Consider the following 20,063-nt stretch of genomic DNA (forward strand, 5'->3'; position numbering starts at 1 on the left):
GACAGCGTCGCGTTCCGGTCGCGCTGATGCTGATGCTCTGTGATGATGTTTATTTCTTTTTTTTAAGAAAGTTTTTGGAGGTATAATGTGTGTTTCTGAGCTATGTACTTCTTTCCTCCACCAACGAACAAACAAGATGATGAAGATCAAGTGGCCGATTGCTGGTATGTACTCATCGTTCCGGACGGACAAGATGAATAGAAGCTACACTCTCATCTTTAATATACTGACTATCCCATGACAGCATATGAACTGAACTCGCATGAAAGCACGAACAAAACAGACCCTTCAACGTAGCCAGAGCTAGTAGGTATTCGTAGAATTAAAACGGAACACGAAGGGTATGTGTGTGTGCAAGACACTAGGAAGAGTACACTAGGTCTAGGTAGGCACGTGCGTAGCATCAACCCAGCTCCATTCAAAATTTGGTTCGGGATATATTACAACGAGAGGAAGTTCTCTTTCCATGGGTGAGCATAGGAAGAATAATCGTGGAATGGCAGAGTTAGAGAATGTACGTAAGCAATTTGAAGGATAATATTGAAAAGTGTAAGGACCTTGCAAACTATAGACGATGAATGTGTTTTCTTTGGGCAAGACGACCTAATTGTATATATCCGTGTACTGTTGTCATGCACGAGCTGGGTACGTAGCTGTGAGGATGATTATCAAACATTTGTTAAAAACGCTGTATAATCTTTATTCAAAGTTTTTATGAGGAGCTCCCGTTGGGAGTCCAGGTATGCAAGGAAGAGGTAGCTAACGTATTCCCTTTCATTCTTCCTTAGAAGCATGCCGCTGATGAAAGCCAACGAAACACAAACAATGGGATTTTTTTTCCCCAATTCCGCTGTACAGACTTTTTCTAGTTTATAGACATTGCCATTATCAGTTTCATGACCCCTGTACTTTTTCTGTTCCTTTCTGCCTCAGTGATGAGTGACCGAAAAAAGACTACCAGTCATCATCGTCAAATAGCAAGTCCTCCTGATCCTCCAGCGCCAGGTGCACAAACTGCCTAATCCACGCCTCCTGCTGCGGATCGAGTCGTATCCCGTCCGGAACGTTGACCTGTATGTTATCGGGATTGTTGGGATTATCAAAGTCCATCCTGGGATCGTTAGGACCACGTCTTGCCCTGCCTCCCACATTACCCCTGACCGCATTACCACCATTACCACCACCACCACCTCTGTTTCCTCCTCTGGCAGCCGCACCAGCACCGACGCCACCGTTGTTGTGGTTGTTGTTGTTGTTACGGTTATTATGCCGGTTGTTCGGGGCACCTCCTCGATTCTGATGTTGTCCCCGAATATTTGCTCCCCCTGCCCCTTGTCCTCCTCGGGCATTGTCTCCCCAACCTCCTCCTCCTCTTCCTCCTGCTCCACGGCCACCACCTGCGGCAGGGCCATTGGGGGCGGCAGCAGCACCAGCACCAGCACCAGCACCTCCACGACCACGACCTCCTGCCGGCTGATTACCTCCATCTATCCGTAGGATGAGAGGACCTTCACGCGCAACCGCGACTTCACCTCTTCCTGCGCCGTTTCGGTTTTGCGCTTCCGCTCCCATGGCTTCTTGAGGTTGCCTATTAAGCTCTCTTTCACCAAAGGGAGGCGGTACCCTAAAAGCGTCCTCCTCATCGTCGCTCTCAATCTCCAAGTCTGCCATCAGCAGCTCCATGAGTTGTTGCTCCGGTAGGTCTCCAAACCCGGGAGGCGCTGCTGCTGCGGGTGCGGGTGCGCCTGCCACTGCCGCTCCTCCTCCTCCGGGACCAGCACGCCCAGCAGCACCTGGCGGAGCAGCACCAGCACCGCCTTCGAACGCCAAGCCGACATCATCGCCATCGCCCTGTTCCAACTCCCAGAGTCGCTGGTAACACCCGGTGATTCTCCCGCCGGGCATCTCGTTAAAGTGCTGATAGGGATTACCTGGATCCAGCCACGCTGAGCAGAGGTAACAGAAGTGCGTCTGGCACCGGTAGCAGATCATGTGGTTGCAGCCGTGCGTCTTTTGAGCAGGCGCCGCGCATGTCGGGCAGGGGGTGGTGTGCAGCTTCATGTATTCGAGTGAAGCGATCTCTTCGGCTGTGAGCTCTTCGTTCTTTCGGGGTGCTTGGCAACGGACGAATTCGCCATGCCAAGATTGATTGCACCGAGAGCAGAAGGCGAAGTTGCAGTCTTCGCAGATGGCCAGGAGCTCGGTCGCGTTGTAGGGTTTCGAAGCACCGCTGGCCCCCGTTTCCTCCTCTTCGTCCTCCTCCTCGGCGTCATCGTTGAGTTCTAACCCTTGCGGCTTCTTGTGCTTCTTGGATCGAGCAGCCCCGTTGCACCATTGTCGCGGGCAGTAGATGGTGTTCTTGTCGGACTCGAGCTCGGTTTTGTACTTGAGCGTGACAAAGCGCTTCACCATCTCCTGGTCGAGTGGGATTTGTAGAAGTTCGCTCGGGCTGAGGTGCGTCTTGGGCTTCTTCCGCTTCTTGATCCCTGAAGACGAAGCGGCTGCTTGTTCGCGCTCTTTGGCGCAGTTTGGTGCTAGACAGCGGACAGAGGCGAGATCACCTTCTTTGATGGCGTTGTTGTAGAAGTCCTGTAGACACTCCACGCAGAAAACGTGCTCACAATCGATCATCTTGTGACAGACCGTGCCTTTCTTGGGATCTGTAATTGTGCGTTAGCAAGTCGTTCGTTATGACACGATATAACACGATAAACACGTACCTAAGCACACTCCGCACTTGAACGTTTCCTTCTCAAACGCTGCCCGACGTGCCTGGATATCAAAATCCATGATAGCGATCCTGTGCTGTGGGTCAACCTCCAAGGTCCCCTTCTCGTCCACAAGCTCAAAGACATTCTCAGCTGCCTGCTGGATGTGGTCGATGTACGTGAACCCAACCATATCACGACCCATTTCTTCCCACAGCTGCGGCCCATCATCCTCGAGTCTCTTGATGGTCTCCTTGGAAAGCCACGGAGGGTCCGCAGAGATGGTAACAACCGGCGGTTTCTCAGCCGGGTAGTCGGGTCCGAAGATGATCTCTAGGTGGATGGGAGGCAAGTGGGCTACCTCATGACGATCAAGAGCCCCAGCCCCGGCGCCGGCGCCTTCAGCCGGACCTGCTCCTCCCACACGATCCGCACCGTTCGAAGGACCTCCATTTGCAGCTCCATTGACGTGGTTCACTCCATTTTGCTGAGTGTTTCCTTGCGCCCTGGGGTCCGTGTTTGGGTCCGCGGCAGCGGGGTAGTAGACGAGAACTGGCTTGGTGGGGTTGACGGGAATATCGATGGCGATGGCGTAGGGATCATCTGGGCGAGGATGTTGGATCTCGGGATAAATGGCTATGAGAGAGCTGAGCTCGGTATCGCGGGGGCTGTCGAAGTCATCATAGTTGAAGGAGGCCATCGATACGCGATGTTGCGCCAAGACTTGAGGATATATCTTTGTGGTGTTTTGGTTGGTGTTGCCCACCCGTGTTGCTACCTGGACGATTTGTAGCAGATATGAGAGAAAAGAAAGTTTCGATTTGAGGGAAGACTCTGAAAAGCCATGCAGTAAAGCTTCGTTTCCGATGAAGAGTTTGTGAGTTGTGGATGAGGCTGTAGGAGCTTAAAGGTGTCTTTAGTCGGAGTTTACGTCTAAACTTGTGAGACGGAAATGCTAAGAGAAAGAGCTAAAATGGCTAGTGGAAGAAAAGCAAGTTAATAGATTTGTCAGAAGCAGATGGAAATATCCCTCTCGTTCAGAATAAACCAGTGCATGCAAAAAGAGAAGTAGGGAAGTCCGTTGCATTTATTAGTCGCATATCCCGACCGGTATCCGCGTTGATAATCCGTAAGGCTAAGTATGAGAGGCAAAGGGAGGCAAATTCGTAAGAAATATCTTTTCCCACCGTCGGGTGATGCTAGAGCGATTTGAAGGTTGATGGTCGTTGACTGTTGAGTAACGGAGATTCGCCGTCGGGTCTCCGACCCCAGATGACTCGCCTGCCGGCGCCGGTGGTGTGGTCGTCCCCTTCTTGGCAAATCAACGGCCAGCGAAATCTGTTAGTGCATGACCCTAAAATGGTAGCCTGACGTGCTGAGCCTTAACTGCCATTTGCTGCCGCAGAAGCCCAGAACAACGCCATCTCCAACGGGCTGGCTCCGCTTTGCAAGCTCCCGATTGGCTGGGTTCCACTCTACGTAGTGCCATCTCGTTCAAGCTTTCGGTTCCTTGTTCCATGTGTAACAACACATTCTCCGCACAATTTGAAGCCATCACCACTTCTCGGCTTCGGCTGTTGTTGTACCTTTGTCCCGTATCTAAGTCGCAATACCGCGGAATCTCTGTCGTATATCCTCAAATGCAATCTTAACCTCTCCTTGTCTCCCTATAACCCAATTCCTTGACCACCCACGGCGCACCCCGCGCGTACCTACCTACCCTCCCAGATCACAACCATGGCCGACGACGTAACACCTCTCGCCTCGCTCTCGTTGACCCATGTCTACTATGTACGCTCTCTTCGCCCCCTACAAGTCCAAACCGCTTCCACTAACCCTTCTTTCTCTGCTCAACAGAACCCAGACGACCCCGTCTCCCTCCTCTGCGCCTGGCTCGCCCTCGTCCCGCAAGCGCTCTGCGTCGTCTACGCGACTCTGATCTGGTCCACCCGCGAAGCCGAAGTGATACTCATGTTCGCCGGCCAGCTCGCCTGCGAGGCCGCCAACTTTGCGCTCAAGCGCTTGATCAAGGAGGAGCGGCCGGCCAGGATACACGCGACGGGTGGCAAAGGGTACGGGATGCCGAGCAGCCATGCGCAGTTTGCGTTTTTCTGGGCCGTGGCGGTGGGGCTGTTTCTGCTGGGGAGACATACGCCCAAGGAGAAGCAGCTACAGCTACAACAAAAGCAGAAGGAAAAGAAGCAGGCTACGAATGGGAATACTACTACAACAAATGGTCCTGGGAATGGAAACGTCGGCTTGTTCAAGACCCTAACCGACAGCGCCACCGACCTCGAGCGCTACGCCCACGAGCCCTGGTCCTTCGCCCACCGCTTCGTCGCCAGCCTGGGCGCGCTGGGGCTCGCGGGCGCTGTGGCCTGGAGTCGCATTTACTTGGGCTATCACACGGAGAAGCAGGTGCTGGTGGGCTGCGGAGCGGGAACGCTATGCGCGGTTGCATGGTTTGTGGTCACGCACGTGGTGCGGCAGTCGGGCTTGCTGGGGCAGATCTTGGATTTCCCCGTTGTCAGGTGGTTCCGGGTCAGGGACCTAGTTGTGGAGGAGGATCTGCCGCAGGCTGGGTGGGAGAAGTGGGAGGAGCAAAGGTTGGCGAGGAGGGAGGTGGAAGAGAGAAAGAAGGAGTTGTGAAGGGTGCGGGTTGTATTTTCAAATGGGTCGTGCCACGGCATGTTGGACAAGAGGGATGTATGGGAGCGGGTGTACATATAGGCCTTAGATGGAGAGGATATACCCTATGAATTTTTATTAATGCTTTGTTGACGACAGAAAGAGCGAAATCGCGTATGCTTAGGTATGAGTCGATGATGCATGCATATGGAAGCTTTACGGCTGAGTCACTTGGGCCGCTTGAAGAGATTCATTGCGATGACATGTGGCACGAAACACGAAACCAAAGGCACAGGTAACTAACTTGACGATATCTTCAAAGCATCTTTTGACAACTGAAGAAGGATGCGCCCGCCATACTAATACATGAAACTAATACAACGCCCAAGACAATGCAGATCTTTATCCAACTTTATCGTCCCTCGTATAACCAACCAAAACGATCTGGATCTTGGAGTTGAAACTTTCGGTTGTCCGGTATCCCGTAACTGTTTTTCCCTGCGAGATTCGGCCTGTTTCACCACCTGCCCGTCCATCTTTTCTTCCCTTCTTTCTTTTCCCTCTGCCGGATCGCATTCTTGTACTGTCCTTGTTTTCACCGGTTCCCAAGAAGCTCTTAGAGCAGCTTTCTCACTGCACATAAAGCCACAACCGTCTTTCATATCTACTACTCATGGTTCCCAGCTCATCGTTCTCCCGAAGGCGGCACCTCAACAATCTGGGGTGGTTCCGGCTGGCTCTGGCTCCCTTGTTGGGCCGCCGCCTCCGCCTGAGCTTTCGCAGCAGCGGCGGCAGCTTGCTGCTCCCTCGCCTTTTGCGAGTCCAGAACTGCCTGCATCTCCGGGGAGGGGTTGAAGCCCGCATGGTCCGAGTGCTTCTTGTAAAAGTAGCTATCCGGCTTAAGTTGGGGAAAATCGTCCGGAATCGCCTTGGTGAGGACCAATTCAAGGATGGCATCGACGGACTTCTGCTTGGATGCGTCTCGGTGCCAGATGGAGATCAGGTGGGAGTTGAAACGAACTGAGAGGCCTACGCCGCAGAGTTGATCGCCTTTTTCATGTTTGTCATTGTGTGTCAGCACCACGATATTTTCACGATGTCATGAGAGAGAAATTGGAATGAAAACTTACCCTCCTCAAGCGCATCCTGCAGCTCCTCACCAATAGCAAGGAGCTGCACGCGGGTCCAGAAATCAGCCCCGTTGGCCTTGGGAACGCGGAAAGTCCAGCTACCGCCGAGAATGTTGCGGCGGTCTTCCCAAATGGGCTTGAACCCGGCCTTGAACAGGTAGATGGACTCGCGCATCTTGATGTTGTCAATGGGCATGTTGTTGTTGTAGCGCCAGAAATCCTGGACGCTCTCGATCGTGGACCCGAGTTGCTCCAGCTTCGAGTGGTAGTTACCATCGGCGGCGGACTTCTGGTCTTTATCAGGTCTATTTACGGCAATGTGTTAGAGGATACTACATCGCAAATATGTAAATTTATTTGGAGAAGTAGAGGTACGCGGATGCTTGGTACTCTGACAGAAGTTTCACACATACCTATCGAACCAAACGTTCCAGTAATGCTGCGTCGGCAAAGGACGCATAGACTTGAGGAAGTTGCGCTTCAGGTCACCACGATCTGTGGATGGTGGGCTCACGTTTGCATCGGTACTTTGCGACAGGCCGGAGGGGCCGCGCGTGGAGAGACCTGGTCTTGATGACATTGTTCCGGGATAATGTGAGTGATGCCGGAGTTTGATGATGACCCAAGGTACCGCAATTCCAATCGGGCTTGAATGAGAGGAGGGACAGATATATATATGTACTGAGATAAAAGGGGAAGCCCGAGAAAGTGGTGTTTCCAATGGCTGGTTAAGGAGGCTACCTGACCCCTAGAGGTACATAAGCAATAAGTGAGGGGGAGGGGCTGAGAGCCTGTGATAGGAAGTCCGTGACGGCACGCTGCTTGTGATTTTGTGAGGATTCGAAATGTGATGACCAACGCTGGTTGGCTTCTTTGTTGGGCTTGTCACTGTTAACAAATGATGGATCCAAGAAGACTTGTGAGATTATAAGTCCCGCTGATCAATGGGAAGGAATATCGGATGAACAGATAAAGAGACAGAGTTGGAGAAAGTTTGAGGTCATGATAAAACAATGAGGCGGCGGCTATCGCTCCCGTACCTCTTAGTCGCGTTCCATCAGTTGGACGCTGTGTCGTTCCGGACCAACGACATGAAACACTATCACTGCCAGCTGACGAGGGGTGTCAGGGAGGCGACAGGATCAATGTTCCCCAGGTTTCAATCACCAACAACCGCCCTGGCAGACGTCGCATCATGAGCTCCCAAGCTAGATCCGTCCACACATGCTCGAAGTCGTTTCAACGGTCCCAGACGAGAGGGACCTTTCGGAATTTGAATCATCTTTGTGGAGGATGCGGGGAACCGGGGTCATTGTGCCAAATCCCACGATATCAAAAATCATGACTATGCCGGCGAGTACTGATATGTATCTGTGTGTATTTTTATGGTTAGACGTTGAAAGGCAGCTGTAGTTTACTTCCCTATCTTGGGCCTTCAGTATATATGGCGATCCTTGACTAGGTACCTTAACCCAGGTACCCATGGCTCTGCTACTGCTTTATGGGAATGGTCTATGAAGATGTTGGGTAAAGTGCTCAATGCAGGCGGAGTAGAGAAGGGTAGATAGAGGCAATGCACAAATATGTAATTCCACTCATATGAAAACATTCATTGAAGACAGCGGAGAAAGGTGATGTTAAATGTATGCCCGTAGCTTCCATTATCATTTCATCCGGTGTAAGTGCAGCTGGGAAGTGCATCCTGATAGCGTGTTTTAACAGTTTAAAATGTGGTGTTCCATACCAATTTGTTAGTGCTGTCCATATACACTAACGTACCTACAGGAACGAACAAGGCACCGCGCTGAAGCACAGTGAGCACAGTTAGGAATTCGCACCTGCAGTCCGACCGACAAACAGGATTTTGGTATCCACCTACTTGAATATCAACTCAAAAGTCATCGCCAGGCCATGTTCAGATGACCTTCATCCTCTCATCATGACACCCATTTCTTGCAAACACTTTCCCGGGAATTGGAAATAGACAGGAACTTTCGCATCCACCACTTTTATTTGCAACTTATCGCCTTGGAATTTTTCAAAAAGACATTCCAGTTAGAAATTGTTCGGTGCTACTGTAAGACCTCCAGACCTAGAATTTCCTTCTACTATCATTCCATACCTTCCCACTGACATTTCTTCCCGATAGTGCTCAGAAACTTTTAACATCCTACCTCTTCTTATTCTCATCACATCAAATCGTCAAATCGGGGTACGCATCGCCTTCGGTTCTCAAATTCTTCAGAAATGTTCAATATGGCATTTCGACCCAAGCCTACCGATGCCATGGACGACGACGTCGTTGATCTTCGTCCCCAAAACGCCCAACCGGGCCCTGCCCAAAAGCCCGATATGCGATTCGACCTATCGACATTCGGAAACTCCGACCTTGCCAGCAAACTCCCTGGCTTCCTGGAGGAGATGGCCCGTGCGAATCGCGAGACCCAGCAGCTCATGGCAGCCGACCCCAAGGCTGCTCGAATTGAGATCGACGACGACGAGGAAGTCGACACGCAGGTCATCGAGATGAATCTCTACTCGGGCGTGCTCGAGTCGGAGGAACCGAAGAAGGAGATTGTCATGCCCAACGGGCAACCGTTCGCCGGGGATGGTATTATTGATGGCGATGCTGAGCCGTTCATCTCGGAGCCGGTCGAGGTTAGACACACTACCACCACTACCAACGACAGGAAGCGCCGAGCTTCGTCTTCCTCCTGCGCCAGCAGCGCCAGCAGCAGCGTCAGTAGCAGCAGCTCCGAGGGAGAGACCCGGATTATCAAGATCCCAGTCTTGGAAAGAGACAACGCTAGGGAGGGCAGCCCAGACTCGCAAGCATCCGCGGACAGCACGAACGGTCCAAGCTCCTCCTCAAGCAAAGGAGTTAAGCTTCCCAAATCGCCCTCGCCCCCTCCAAGGACCAAATCAGGCAGCGAAGCTCCTGCTACCGGGACCTCTTTGATGGAAGCAACACTAGCAACAACCAAGAGAACCGATCTCAAAGGACGCAACAGTCCCTCCCCTCCAGTGAAATGTCAAGATGTCCAAAACTGGGTGAACGACCAGCCATCCATGATGGGGGATTACACCGAGATTGCTGGGACGCCCAACAGAAAGGTGCTGGTTCCGCTCAGCAGGCTGGGGGCCAAACAATCGCAGAAGAATGTGCAGGACTGGGTGAATAGTCAGTCGGGCCAGAGCGGATCAGCAGGCCGATCAGCTGCTGTTAGTGTTGAAGAAGGAGGAGGATACCTGGAGGTTTACGAGAAGCAGCGTGACTAGTAGGGTCTTGTAGGCCCGAAAAAGACAATATCTCCCCCTCTCCTGTCTTGAGACGAGGCCAAGGTACTTTATCTCCTCCCGACTGATACAAAGCTGGGCTGCTGCTGCTTGTTGGATGTTAAAATAAGTAACAAATCATACATACATGCAGAAACCACCTTAGTTCATCTTGTATCGCCCAACGACATCTGGATATGCATCACGGGAGCGGTACAGAGCAGAGCGGAGCGGAGGATCACACAAACCGAAGCAACTCGACAAGCGGTCGCAATGATATCCAGTGTTTTACATCATCGCCGAAGCTACTGAGAAACGGAAAAAAAAAAAGTGTGGCGTTTCAATACGACAAGGAATACGGCATTACCCGATTTGTTCAACGATCCCCAACCAGATGTTCAAACATTGCAACATGACGATATGGTAACATAAATGGCGTTAGTCGGAGTAGGTATTCCTTTTTGTTTTCCACGGCAGCGGCACGAGACAGGAGAGACTGGGAAATGAATGGGAAAAGGAAAGTCGGGGAGGCATATTGTTTCGGTTGTTGTTTGGTAATCGTTGTCATGTTTTCAGACATGACAAGACATGACCCTTCTATGGTAGGAAATGGAACGGGGCGTCAAAAGTTAAGAGTGTGGATACCCACCTACCCATCATCATCATTATCACCATCGACATGGATATGGTTGGGCGCGTAACGTCGTTGTGTTTTATAGGTCTTCCCCTTTGGTTTTGGTGTTATGTTGTTGGGAAATGTATGCCGCCGGTACCGCCTGAACAAAAACCGTACATATCATCATCTTGTGTGCAAACCCGCGGTTTCCCATCGTCAAGAAGGGGTTTAGCGGAGGGGAATAGGTATCATATTAGATGGAGTGGATTGGACATGAAGGAAAACGTAATAGTCGATGGGAAACTAATTCCTTATATCGATCCTCAACTCCAGACCATCTCTAATATTCAACTCTGGCAAGTGCGGGACGCTATTACCGTATCTCATCATCAAGTTCCACTGATGGACAATCGGAAACCCGAAAAGTCAATTGTGGAAGTTGTAGACTATGCCATGCTATGCTTGCTTCACCCCATTTTGAACCGGCAAGCAACATACGTGAATAGGACTTTTAGAAGTACTAGTATAGATAATCCAAAGGGAAAACAGGGAACCGCGTCAGATGCAAACCGGTACATTACCTTGGGGAATAGTAAGGCCATGATCAGGAGAAAAACTGTCAAGTTCAAACTAGATGCCGTACCGCGCTGCGCCTTTGTCCCAACCAGACTCCAGTCATTGCCGTGGCTTTTGCCCCATATCCCTTTCCTTTGCCGTTCGTTCATAACGCCGTCCACAAACTCTCTGCTTGCTTCCTTCCATTGCTTACTTTTATTACATCCATCTGTCCATCCGTCTTACAAATACGCAGAATCAAAGTCCCAGACCAAACCTCCATCATCATATGATATTAGTCCTCACCCCCAGCGGTTTCCTGACGCCCAACTCGTCCAGGAACCTCGTCTTATCATCCCCGATCTTGCGCCTAAACATGCCCAAATCCTTGAGCAAGCCACTCATATACTCGTCCATGTCATGAGCCTTTTCGCTAAGATCAATTCCATGGTCATTGTCCTCTTCTTCCTCCTCTTCATAAGTGTCATAATCATCATCATGTTCATAAATGAGGCCTTGATCATCATCACTAGTGACACCATTGCCGCTGTCGACGAAGGGGTCGTCTGACACTACGTTATTTTCCGTCTTTCTGCCATGAGCGGTACTAACCTCGCCCATAGCCATCAGCGGCATGGTCGAGTCCTCCGAAGACATGGCCAGCGCGGTGGTGGGGAACGAAGACACCTTGATAGGGTTCCGGAGACTCTCCAGGGCCAACTTGAGATGCAACCGCAGCGCTTCGTTTTCCGTTTGGAGAGACCGGATCTTGCCTTCGGCTACCAGACTCTTCTCTTCCATCAGCTGCTGCAGGTTTCGGACGCGCGCCTGGTAGTCCTCAAGCTGCTGTTCGGCGTCGAGAGCGCTCTTCTCCCGAGTCTGGCTATCACTCACGACCAACTGTAGCTGGCGGATCTCGGCGGCCATGGCGGCAATCTGGGCGTCGCGCTCGGCAGTGCTGAGGCCGTCAACTTGGTTGACCACGGCACGGGTGCGTATGCGCTTGGCTTGGTCGGCGTATCGGAGCGTCGAGAGTGTCTCGTCGTAGTCGGTGGGGGAGATGCAAGCGATCATGGCGGTCTTGGAGTTTCCGCCAAGAGAATCTTTGAGGAGCCAGGTGAGGACGCTGTCACGGTAAGGGACCACTATGCTGGCTGGCCCGGGTGTTCTTCCTCTTCCGGGTTTTACAGGAGAAGACGGGCGGCTTGCGCTTGACTTCGGATCGGCCAGTGCAGCGATGACACGGCCCAGAGTAGTCAAGGACTTGTTGATGTTGCTTCCTTCACGGAGGCGTTGGCCGGTGGCCTCGGTGGACTTCGCTCGCTCGCTGCCAGCCAGATCGACAAGGCGGATACGACTGCTGCGTTCTGTGGTCTCATCTGCTTCCAGATCGTGGTGGATCTGCTTCAACATAATGGTAAAGACAGCATGGCTGCGACTACTGGTGTCGTTCATTTTGGTGCTGGCTACTGTGCGGCTTCTATCGCCAATGCGCATCCACCTGATGATCTCTTCAAGTCCTCGTACGGGAACCTCGGTCAAATCTTTGACATAGGGCCCCTCGGTAGGAGATTCGCGGACCTTGAGGTAGTATGGCGGCTTGTTAGGCACGACGGGGGCGAGAAGGTCTCGTACATGTTCATTGTAAACTTCGAAATAGCTGACTTTGACATTATAGCTGATGTTTGGTGTCTCGTCCTGGGCGGAAGCAATGCGCTGGAACAAGTCTTCACAAGTTCTGGGGATGAGTCCGGGTTGATCGGGCGTTCCCATCATGGTATAAGACTTCCCCGAACCAGTCTGACCGTAGGCAAAGATACAGGTGTGGTACCCTTCAAAATTGTGGTCGAGGAACTCCTCGCCCAAGCTGTCGTAGACGTGTTCTTGGGTCGCATAGTGCTCGTCTGCTGTATTATGACTCCAGAAGCTCTTGTCAAAGGTAAACGACTTCTCCTCCAGTACCCTACGAGACCGGACACCTCGAGAATTAGCGAGGTCTGTTTCCTGAGGAACCAGAAGGGTTGTCCGTTCTGTTGCCGGGTCCATCTCAACAATGCATTTAGCATTGCGCTCGAGTTCTGTGTAGGTATAAGTGTTAGCACGGGAGTGTCTGTTGATCCAATGAACGACTAGATATATAACGTACCGCGAGGCAAAAACGCCCGAACTCTCACCACCACCCGTACATTCGCTCCAGGGTCCTTGGGGACAAAAGGAGTCGCTGGTCCATCTCGCGGTCGTAAAGTTGGGGTCGAGACATCGGAGCGGGTCTGCCGCTGACGGACGTCAAGAGAGTTCGGCATCAGGCGCGGTTCCAAAGATATTTCGTATAAAGTATCCTGTATATCGAGTATGGTGCTGCGAAATCGCAGTTGGAGAAAGTTGAACATGTAAGATGCGATCCACGAATGGTCGAGTACAAGGGTAGGGCGAGAGCTGGGGAGGGGTGCTGGTTATTGAATACCACCAACCTGGATGCTCACCCACAGACTGACAAAGGCAGGTGAGGTCCAGGTAGGAGGTAGTAGTGTCGCTGCTGTGGTAGCTGTAAAAGCTGTGTGACAACTGCCTGTGTAAGGGAAAGATCCGTTACGCCCTACGGCACGGCACGACTTCCACGTTCAGATGCTTTTGGTGACAAGGGAGCAGGGATCGGCCAATGTTTACAATGCAAAGGAGGGTGTGTCTGGGTTGCAGTTGCCAGGGCAAACCAAGGATGTGTTGGTGTCCTGCAGTAGCGCTGAATCCGGGGAGACTCAGGTGCTGTTAAAAATAACCGATAAGGCAATACAGGCTCGTGGTGGTAGAGCGTGAAAATGGCGACTTCTTCTGGCAGCGATGAGGATTGAAAGTTTACAAAACAGCTCCCCGAAATTTCTATGCTTTTTTCTTCCTCGATTCTTCGAGCTAGGACTAGCATTTCGTCGATGCATGTATCTCGGGAAGCAAGTGCGTTTGCACCTGCCTTACCAGAGATCGTGTACCACAGGTGCCAAGATTGGGGTTCTGCAAGGGGTTTAGTGGGGCATCTTGTTGACGTGCATTTGGCAGCTTCGGGGCGGAGTCTTCCTTCCTGCCAGGGCCAGGGCAGCTCGTTTATCAAAACCAACGAGACCGGATCGCGCTTCCTTCACTGGTCAGTTACTCAGGCTGGTGACGTCCAGATCAGGTTTATGTATTTCTCTGGTCAATAGTGCGGTTTTTCCTCTCGAAAATAAAGATCAAAACAAGAGTTCAAAGCTGATGACGAAGTACGGTAGCTATGTAAACAGTATCTCAAGGTTCATGGGCATCAAAGAAAGCAAACACCAGAATACACACCACAAATGATTGGACAGATTCTTCCTCGATATTTCTCTATCATCACGATATTAGATGCAAGATTCGGCGGCCAAGACGCCGCCACCCGAGATATATGTCTCTAAAAACGATAACAACCGTGTACCAGAACCACATAACGCCCTGCGCAAAAACGCCCAAACGCTAGACAACACGCAAATTCCCGTACCGGTGTAAATAATTCCATGCCATGGTCACCCAACGCCGTCTACCACTCTCTACGGCGTATTCAATCCTTTGCCCAACAGTTCGCCCCCGACCTCATCGATCAGCTTCAGCTCTGGGAATGCCTTCTTCTTTTCCAGGATGCTGTTCTCAGCATCCATCGTTCTCAACAGATCCGAAAGCTCACCGTCAAGCGGCATCCGATACGCAAGATATCCCAAGGCCAACAGCATACCTTCCAGCGCGTCGCCCGAAGCCTCCTCCTGGGCGATGGCCTCCAGAATGGATACTGCCAGCTCGATCTGATCGTCCTGCGGGAGCACGTCACCCGGTCCATCCTGTCTCTTGCGACTGTTTGCCAAGGCGATGTTGAACAGCAGAGACGCCGCTGCTACCCGCACGTTGTTATGAGTATCGTCGAGAAGGCTGGACGAGACGAGCTGCGTGAGGGGAGTTCGCAGCTTGTCGTTGCTGAGAACCTCGTCGGCATAGAGCTGGCTGGAAAATAGGTTGCATGCCATTTGCAGGGTAACCAATCGAAGAGCGTATGGGCACTCCTTCAGGTCGTTGACGTGCTCCAGAAGCGCCGTGACGGTACCGTGTACCACCTCTTCGGCCAGATATCCGCTAAAACGAGGATCAACGAGACCGATTCTCATCAAGTCAACAACCGTAAAGAGAGTTTCTGTTGGCACGTTGTTGATCGAATGGCGCACAAACGTTGTGAAGGCAGCCATATCAGGCAGTGTTGCCTCAGCAGGCCCGTCTTTCGATCGAGCCTCGATGAAATGCTTAACACCCTGCACTGCCGGGTTCTGGGCGTCCGAGCCCATTTTGGTGAGCAGTTTCTCCAGAGGCGGTACTTTGGTGTAGAGGACCGGTTTTGTGCCCGGGTTCGAAAATGTTGGAAGGTTTAGAGACTGGTGGGCGTGAGCCGGCCACGCCATCTGAACCAAAAGACGCACATTCCCTTGCAACGCTCCTCGGTCTGCACCGCTCCACCGGTTTTCTTGCTTGCCCTTCAAAAACGTCACAAATGTAGGCGTTGCACTGACCGAGTAAGCGCTTCCCACGTCGAAGGCAGCTGAGACATCGACTTTGATCAAAACACCCTTGTCCCCCAGCTCAGCTGCTAGTTGGTCGTATAGAGGGTAAAGCACCTTGCACGGTGGACAGGTTGCTGAAGTAAAGAAGACGACGGCACACGAGTTCTGGTACTTCTCCAAAAGAGACTGAAGCTCCTTCAGGCTGGTGACGTTGTGGACCTTGCCCTCGTGGTGGTGAAGTTGTGATTTTGGCTTAGACGTGCTTCCAGGGGTGTTTTGCTGAATACCCAGAATGCCACCGCCACGCTTGTTGGCATGGATTTGCTGGTTGAGCATGGGCATCAGCATCTGTCCCATAGGCGAGCTGAGCACCGTTTGGGGCATGTTGATGATGTAGTCGGGAATGCCCTTTCCGAGGAGAAACGTAGCAAGGTCGTTGGAAAAATTGTTGCAGTTATGTGTCCAGAGATCATATGTCTGTTGCGAAAGTGGTCAGTAGCTGTCACCAGTTTAGCAAGCCGGTTCTATTTTCACCTACCTGCATTGTGTAAATTTCCCTCAACGAGTCTAGATACTCTTCAATCACCTCCATGGGCACTTCATACATCATTCGTCAGCAATGGAGTTTTAATGGTATCCAACGACATGATGCTTACACTCAGTCTTTCCAAGATAAATCTCCTCCAAGGGCCGGCCAAGGTGCGAAGACCCAGGGATGATGGAGACAATGTTGCCATCGTACACATATTCCCGCCCGTTTAGTTGAATCGAGGTGTGATAAACGGCGTCTAGCTGGAAACCGAGAAGACCAGCAGACATTTGTTTCGCCATACCTCGCGAGAGGTCATAGACGAGCAGGTGGACATCCATTTTGCGAATTAGTTTGAGGCGAGTGACGTGGGTCTTGGTGGTACCGGTACTCGAGTGTCGGAGCGTGGTATTACTGGTAGTAGGGGTATCTCGAGGAAAAGAACGACAAAAGACTCGACGTGATGACCGAAAAGTGCCGAAAAACTTTGTATATTGGTAAGGAAAGAAAGCAGAGAGGAGGTTATCGGGGCGTTGTTTATATCTCAGTGATTGTTGCAAGAGGCAACAGTGGTTACGAGGTCGTAGAATCATCATTCTGGAAGACGAAAGAAGCGGAAAGGTACCCTGGTACTTCTTAGGTTATGGGGGCAAGGACGCATTGCTGAAGTTGCCTGGGCCACGTCAAAGGTCAAAGACATCAGTTGGTAAACATTTTCGGGACATGTATCTTTTATTATCGGCATCATATCTTGAAAAGAACCACATTTGGGCCCGAGTTGAAAAAGCTGTCATCGAATATTCACATTCATCATTATAATCCCCCAAGTTGAAGGTGAAAACAAGGTTGAAGAGTCGTAGGGGCTCGTTACGTATTCCATCACTAACAAATTCCACTGCTGGCCCCTATTTTAAGGACTCTGGAGAACCCTATTGGCTGCCAAGCAGGGGTTCGTCCAGGTCCCGCACTGCAGCCCGAACCGGCTGGCGCGACGCCACATCCAGACCCTCACCGTCCAGGGGGCACCTGGCATCCGCAGCATCACCACTGCATGGGAAGTGTCAAGACTGTCACCGTTGTGTTTCGCTGACGGATACCGTGAGACCGGAGAGCAGAAGAGGATTGGAGAGGAAGGAACGATTCACGATTCGTCCCAGGGGCCGCCTGCCACGCAATTGTACTTTTTTATGTAAGATATTGCCAGAAAGCGGAAAGATCCAACAAGCCAAATCTCCCACCTGCAGCCTCAACCAAGAAGAAGTGCTGAAATCTTTCAAACCCAAACCCACCTCACCACCACTTGCCGCCCCTCAACCCCTATTCAAGAATTCCCATCTGGACTCTTCAATTCAATGTTGACGGACCAAACATTATAAACCTCACGACTTTCTAATTTAATTCGCCCCTGCCTCACCTTTGGCGCATTCTAGTCTCTCGTTGACCTCCTATATTTCTTGTCTGGCATGTGCAACGGCGCATAGGTAACCTGGTTTATCGCTACTATCGGAGTGCCTCGACCAGGTCCACCCACAGTTGGAGATTCCGCTAGGTCCTCACCTCCTCGAATCTCCGCGTTCCTCGCTAGCAGTTGAACGCATCGACCACATACTTGTCCCTCCACCCCCAGTCAGGCATTCATAAAGTGGCTCGGTCCCTTTCCCTATGAGGCGCACGTCGGTCTCCTTGCCGACTAAGCACGTAGCTCACGATCCCCACGAGAAGCCCGACCGCTACCGCCGCGACCAGCACAATCAGGAACCGGCCAGCGTCTTCATCAGGATGCAGAACGCTTGGATGTCGCAGTCGCAGAAGGCGCGCTATCTGAAGACGGGTGCAATCGTCTTTGCCGTCCTCTTCCTCTTCTACCTCTTCTCCCCATCAGGCGTCGAGATCCCCGGTGGAGGTAAGCATAAGTATCTTTTAGAAGTTGGTCTACACGAGTCCGAATGCTTACAACCTGTCTCTACCAGCCCCTCAAAACAACAACCAGGGTCAAGTACCCTCCGACTCGTCCTATGGCACCGACCGATGCACAAGATCCTTCTCCAAGGAGAAGCCCATCGTGCAATATGTTTCCATGATCGACGCCGGCAGCACTGGTTCCCGTATCCATGTCTACAAGTTCAACAACTGCGGCCCCGCCCCCGAGCTGGAGGGAGAGGTTCTCTTCAAGATGACCGCCAAGATTGAGGGCCAGAGCAGCGGGCTGAGCGCGTATAAGGACGATCCTCTGGCCGCCGCCACGAGTCTGGACCCCCTGATGCAGGCTGCCCTCGAGGTTATTCCCGACAAGCTCAAGGCCTGCAGTCCCGTCGCCGTCAAGGCCACCGCCGGTTTACGCCTGATTGGTCCTGAGAAGAGCCAGAAGATCCTCGATGCGGTCCGCGAGCACCTCGAGAACGAATACCCATTCCCCGTGGTTTCCAAGGAGGAGAACGGCGTCGCCATGATGGACGGTGCCGACGAGGGTGTCTACGCCTGGATCACTGTCAACTACCTCCTCGGCAAGATTGGCGGCCCTGACCACAGCCCTACCGCTGCCGTCTTCGATCTCGGCGGCGGTTCCACCCAGATCGTGTTCGAGCCCACCTTCGAGGGTCTCTCCGGCGGCGGCATGCCCCAGAAGCTGGCCGACGGCGACCACAAGTACGAGCTCGACTTTGGCGGCCGCAAGTTCGACCTGTACCAGCACTCGCATCTGGGCTACGGCCTCATGTCTGCCCGCGACGCCATCTTCGCTACTCTCGTCAACGACCTCTTCGAGCTTAACAAGCAGGACAAGTCGTGGATGCAGAAGCCCGTCATCAACCCCTGCTTCTCGACCGGCATGACCAAGGCCGTCAAGGTTCCCCTCGGCGACAACCACCCTCTCGGCCCCAAGGTCGAGCTCAACATGACCGGCCCCTCGACCCCGGCTCCCGCCTTGTGCCGCAGCCTGGCCGAGCGCATCCTTGAGAAGGACGCCGAGTGCAAGCTCGCGCCCTGCTCGTTCAACGGTGTCCACCAGCCGCAGATCGCCAAGACCTTTGCCCGCGAGGACATTTTCCTCCTGTCCTACTTCACCGACCGCACCCAGCCTCTCGGCATGCCCGAGTCCTTCACCCTCCGCGAGATGCACGACCTGGCCGCCCAGGTGTGCGGCGGCGAGCAGAGCTGGGATATCTTCACCAGCGTCCCCGGTGCGCTGGAGGAGATCAGCGATAGGCCCGAGCACTGCATGGATCTCAACTTCATGCTTGCGCTTACGCATACCGGTTACGAGATGCCGATTGATCGCGAGGTCAGGATTGCGAAAAAGATTAAGGATAACGAGTTGGGCTGGTGCCTTGGTGCTAGGTAAGTTATATACGGTTGCCAATTCTTCGCCTTGCTTACATGATTGCTAACTTCCGTTTCTCTACAGCTTGCCATTGCTCTCCCAGTCCTCCGGCTGGAAGTGCAAGATTAAGGAGATCCACTAAATCGCTATTTAGCTGGAAGCTTCCGACCGACCTACCTGACGATGGACATGTATTTTCTTCTACAACTTCAGAGACGTTAAGCCGGACTGCGGCGGACTCTCCCTATTGCTATACTGCTCAGTCGACGGGCAGATCATTGTGTAATGCGTGCTTCACAAATCGGCGTTTTACGAATATACCTCAACTAGGGAGGAGGGAGTGTTCTCCTTTCTTACCTATCTGGAAGCGACGATTGAGTGGGTTGGGACAACGCAGGGATCGGATGACAGAAAATGGGAAACGCCATCAACGGATGAAAGAAAGATATAACCAACTAAACCAACATAATGAAGGTTGAGGACTGGATGACTTTGGGATAAAAAAATCATAGATATAAGAGCTATCTGTCACCACCCAATGGAATGGTAAGGTGGCCAAGGTAGCTTGTAGCTTTGTTCTAATTTACATGTAATTTTTGTCTGCACCATCTATTGCTGCCGTCCATCCAAAGATATGTGTTGTTTTGGGCCCCCTTTTCCGCACGTCTTATCATCCTATTATGATTAAACATTACCCCTTTTCATGGCCCAAGCCACCTTCATTCATCCATCCACTCACTCTCCCACCAACA

The 20,063-nt window shown here is 52.1% G+C and overlaps 7 protein-coding genes across 7 annotated transcripts; 3 read left to right on the forward strand and 4 right to left on the reverse strand.

The window, feature by feature from the left end:
• Positions 1 to 687: 687 nt before the first annotated feature.
• SMAC4_02577 (uncharacterized protein) lies at positions 688 to 3,927 on the reverse strand. Its single transcript, XM_003352094.2, has 2 exons — positions 2,721 to 3,927; positions 688 to 2,660 (listed from the first exon to the last, which is right to left on the reverse strand). Exons 1-2 carry the CDS (start codon positions 3,406 to 3,408, stop codon positions 955 to 957), a joined length of 2,394 nt encoding a protein of 797 aa, XP_003352142.1. The 5' UTR covers positions 3,409 to 3,927; the 3' UTR covers positions 688 to 954.
• Positions 3,928 to 4,196: 269 nt separating this feature from the next.
• SMAC4_02576 (uncharacterized protein) lies at positions 4,197 to 5,491 on the forward strand. The gene is made up of 2 exons (XM_024655478.2): positions 4,197 to 4,499; positions 4,566 to 5,491. Exons 1-2 carry the CDS (start codon positions 4,446 to 4,448, stop codon positions 5,355 to 5,357), a joined length of 846 nt encoding a protein of 281 aa, XP_024511361.1. The 5' UTR covers positions 4,197 to 4,445; the 3' UTR covers positions 5,358 to 5,491.
• Positions 5,492 to 5,626: 135 nt separating this feature from the next.
• Positions 5,627 to 7,821, reverse strand: SMAC4_02575 (uncharacterized protein). Its single transcript, XM_003352092.2, has 3 exons — positions 6,880 to 7,821; positions 6,467 to 6,771; positions 5,627 to 6,386 (listed from the first exon to the last, which is right to left on the reverse strand). Exons 1-3 carry the CDS (start codon positions 7,044 to 7,046, stop codon positions 6,022 to 6,024), a joined length of 837 nt encoding a protein of 278 aa, XP_003352140.1. The 5' UTR covers positions 7,047 to 7,821; the 3' UTR covers positions 5,627 to 6,021.
• A 492-nt stretch (positions 7,822 to 8,313) lies between these two features.
• SMAC4_02574 (uncharacterized protein) lies at positions 8,314 to 10,719 on the forward strand. Its single transcript, XM_066089798.1, has 3 exons — positions 8,314 to 8,543; positions 8,616 to 9,808; positions 9,897 to 10,719. Exon 2 carries the CDS (start codon positions 8,714 to 8,716, stop codon positions 9,743 to 9,745), a length of 1,032 nt encoding a protein of 343 aa, XP_065946193.1. The 5' UTR covers positions 8,314 to 8,543; positions 8,616 to 8,713; the 3' UTR covers positions 9,746 to 9,808; positions 9,897 to 10,719.
• A 165-nt stretch (positions 10,720 to 10,884) lies between these two features.
• On the reverse strand, positions 10,885 to 13,450 carry SMAC4_02573 (uncharacterized protein). The gene is made up of 2 exons (XM_003352090.2): positions 13,060 to 13,450; positions 10,885 to 12,991 (listed from the first exon to the last, which is right to left on the reverse strand). The coding sequence occupies exons 1-2, from the start codon at positions 13,301 to 13,303 to the stop codon at positions 11,199 to 11,201; spliced, it is 2,037 nt and encodes a 678-aa protein (XP_003352138.2). The 5' UTR covers positions 13,304 to 13,450; the 3' UTR covers positions 10,885 to 11,198.
• Positions 13,451 to 13,777: 327 nt separating this feature from the next.
• Positions 13,778 to 16,585, reverse strand: SMAC4_02572 (uncharacterized protein; the record flags this gene model as incomplete). The annotated part of the gene is made up of 3 exons (XM_003352089.2): positions 13,778 to 15,940; positions 16,002 to 16,060; positions 16,120 to 16,585. 3 exons carry the CDS (start codon positions 16,583 to 16,585, stop codon positions 14,471 to 14,473), a joined length of 1,995 nt encoding a protein of 664 aa, XP_003352137.2. The 3' UTR covers positions 13,778 to 14,470.
• A 669-nt stretch (positions 16,586 to 17,254) lies between these two features.
• SMAC4_02571 (uncharacterized protein) lies at positions 17,255 to 20,046 on the forward strand. The gene is made up of 3 exons (XM_003352088.2): positions 17,255 to 17,895; positions 17,963 to 19,328; positions 19,396 to 20,046. Exons 1-3 carry the CDS (start codon positions 17,655 to 17,657, stop codon positions 19,451 to 19,453), a joined length of 1,665 nt encoding a protein of 554 aa, XP_003352136.1. The 5' UTR covers positions 17,255 to 17,654; the 3' UTR covers positions 19,454 to 20,046.
• Positions 20,047 to 20,063: the final 17 nt, after the last annotated feature.

The sequence above is a fragment of the Sordaria macrospora genome, chromosome 2, assembly GCF_033870435.1.
Source record: "Sordaria macrospora chromosome 2, complete sequence".
Lineage (NCBI taxonomy): Eukaryota > Fungi > Ascomycota > Sordariomycetes > Sordariales > Sordariaceae > Sordaria > Sordaria macrospora.

What these genes read in the sequence shown, in the direction of transcription:
- SMAC4_02573 (XM_003352090.2), bottom strand. Translation starts at nt 13,303, where the DNA reads ATGTTCAACTTTCTCCAACTGCGATTTCGCAGCACCATACTCGATATA. An exon ending in TCGGGCGTTTTTGCCTCGCG is followed by an intron (nt 12,992 to 13,059) that starts GTACGTTATATA and finishes ATACCTACACAG; the next exon opens with AACTCGAGCGCAATGCTAAA.
- SMAC4_02574 (XM_066089798.1), top strand. Translation starts at nt 8,714, where the DNA reads ATGTTCAATATGGCATTTCGACCCAAGCCTACCGATGCCATGGACGAC.
- SMAC4_02575 (XM_003352092.2), bottom strand. Translation starts at nt 7,046, where the DNA reads ATGTCATCAAGACCAGGTCTCTCCACGCGCGGCCCCTCCGGCCTGTCG. An exon ending in TGGAACGTTTGGTTCGATAG is followed by an intron (nt 6,772 to 6,879) that starts GTATGTGTGAAA and finishes TGCCGTAAATAG; the next exon opens with ACCTGATAAAGACCAGAAGT. An exon ending in GCAGGATGCGCTTGAGGAGG is followed by an intron (nt 6,387 to 6,466) that starts GTAAGTTTTCAT and finishes AACATGAAAAAG; the next exon opens with GCGATCAACTCTGCGGCGTA.
- SMAC4_02571 (XM_003352088.2), top strand. Translation starts at nt 17,655, where the DNA reads ATGAGGCGCACGTCGGTCTCCTTGCCGACTAAGCACGTAGCTCACGAT. An exon ending in CGTCGAGATCCCCGGTGGAG is followed by an intron (nt 17,896 to 17,962) that starts GTAAGCATAAGT and finishes TGTCTCTACCAG; the next exon opens with CCCCTCAAAACAACAACCAG. An exon ending in GGCTGGTGCCTTGGTGCTAG is followed by an intron (nt 19,329 to 19,395) that starts GTAAGTTATATA and finishes GTTTCTCTACAG; the next exon opens with CTTGCCATTGCTCTCCCAGT.
- SMAC4_02576 (XM_024655478.2), top strand. Translation starts at nt 4,446, where the DNA reads ATGGCCGACGACGTAACACCTCTCGCCTCGCTCTCGTTGACCCATGTC. An exon ending in CGTTGACCCATGTCTACTAT is followed by an intron (nt 4,500 to 4,565) that starts GTACGCTCTCTT and finishes TCTGCTCAACAG; the next exon opens with AACCCAGACGACCCCGTCTC.
- SMAC4_02577 (XM_003352094.2), bottom strand. Translation starts at nt 3,408, where the DNA reads ATGGCCTCCTTCAACTATGATGACTTCGACAGCCCCCGCGATACCGAG. An exon ending in CAAGTGCGGAGTGTGCTTAG is followed by an intron (nt 2,661 to 2,720) that starts GTACGTGTTTAT and finishes GCACAATTACAG; the next exon opens with ATCCCAAGAAAGGCACGGTC.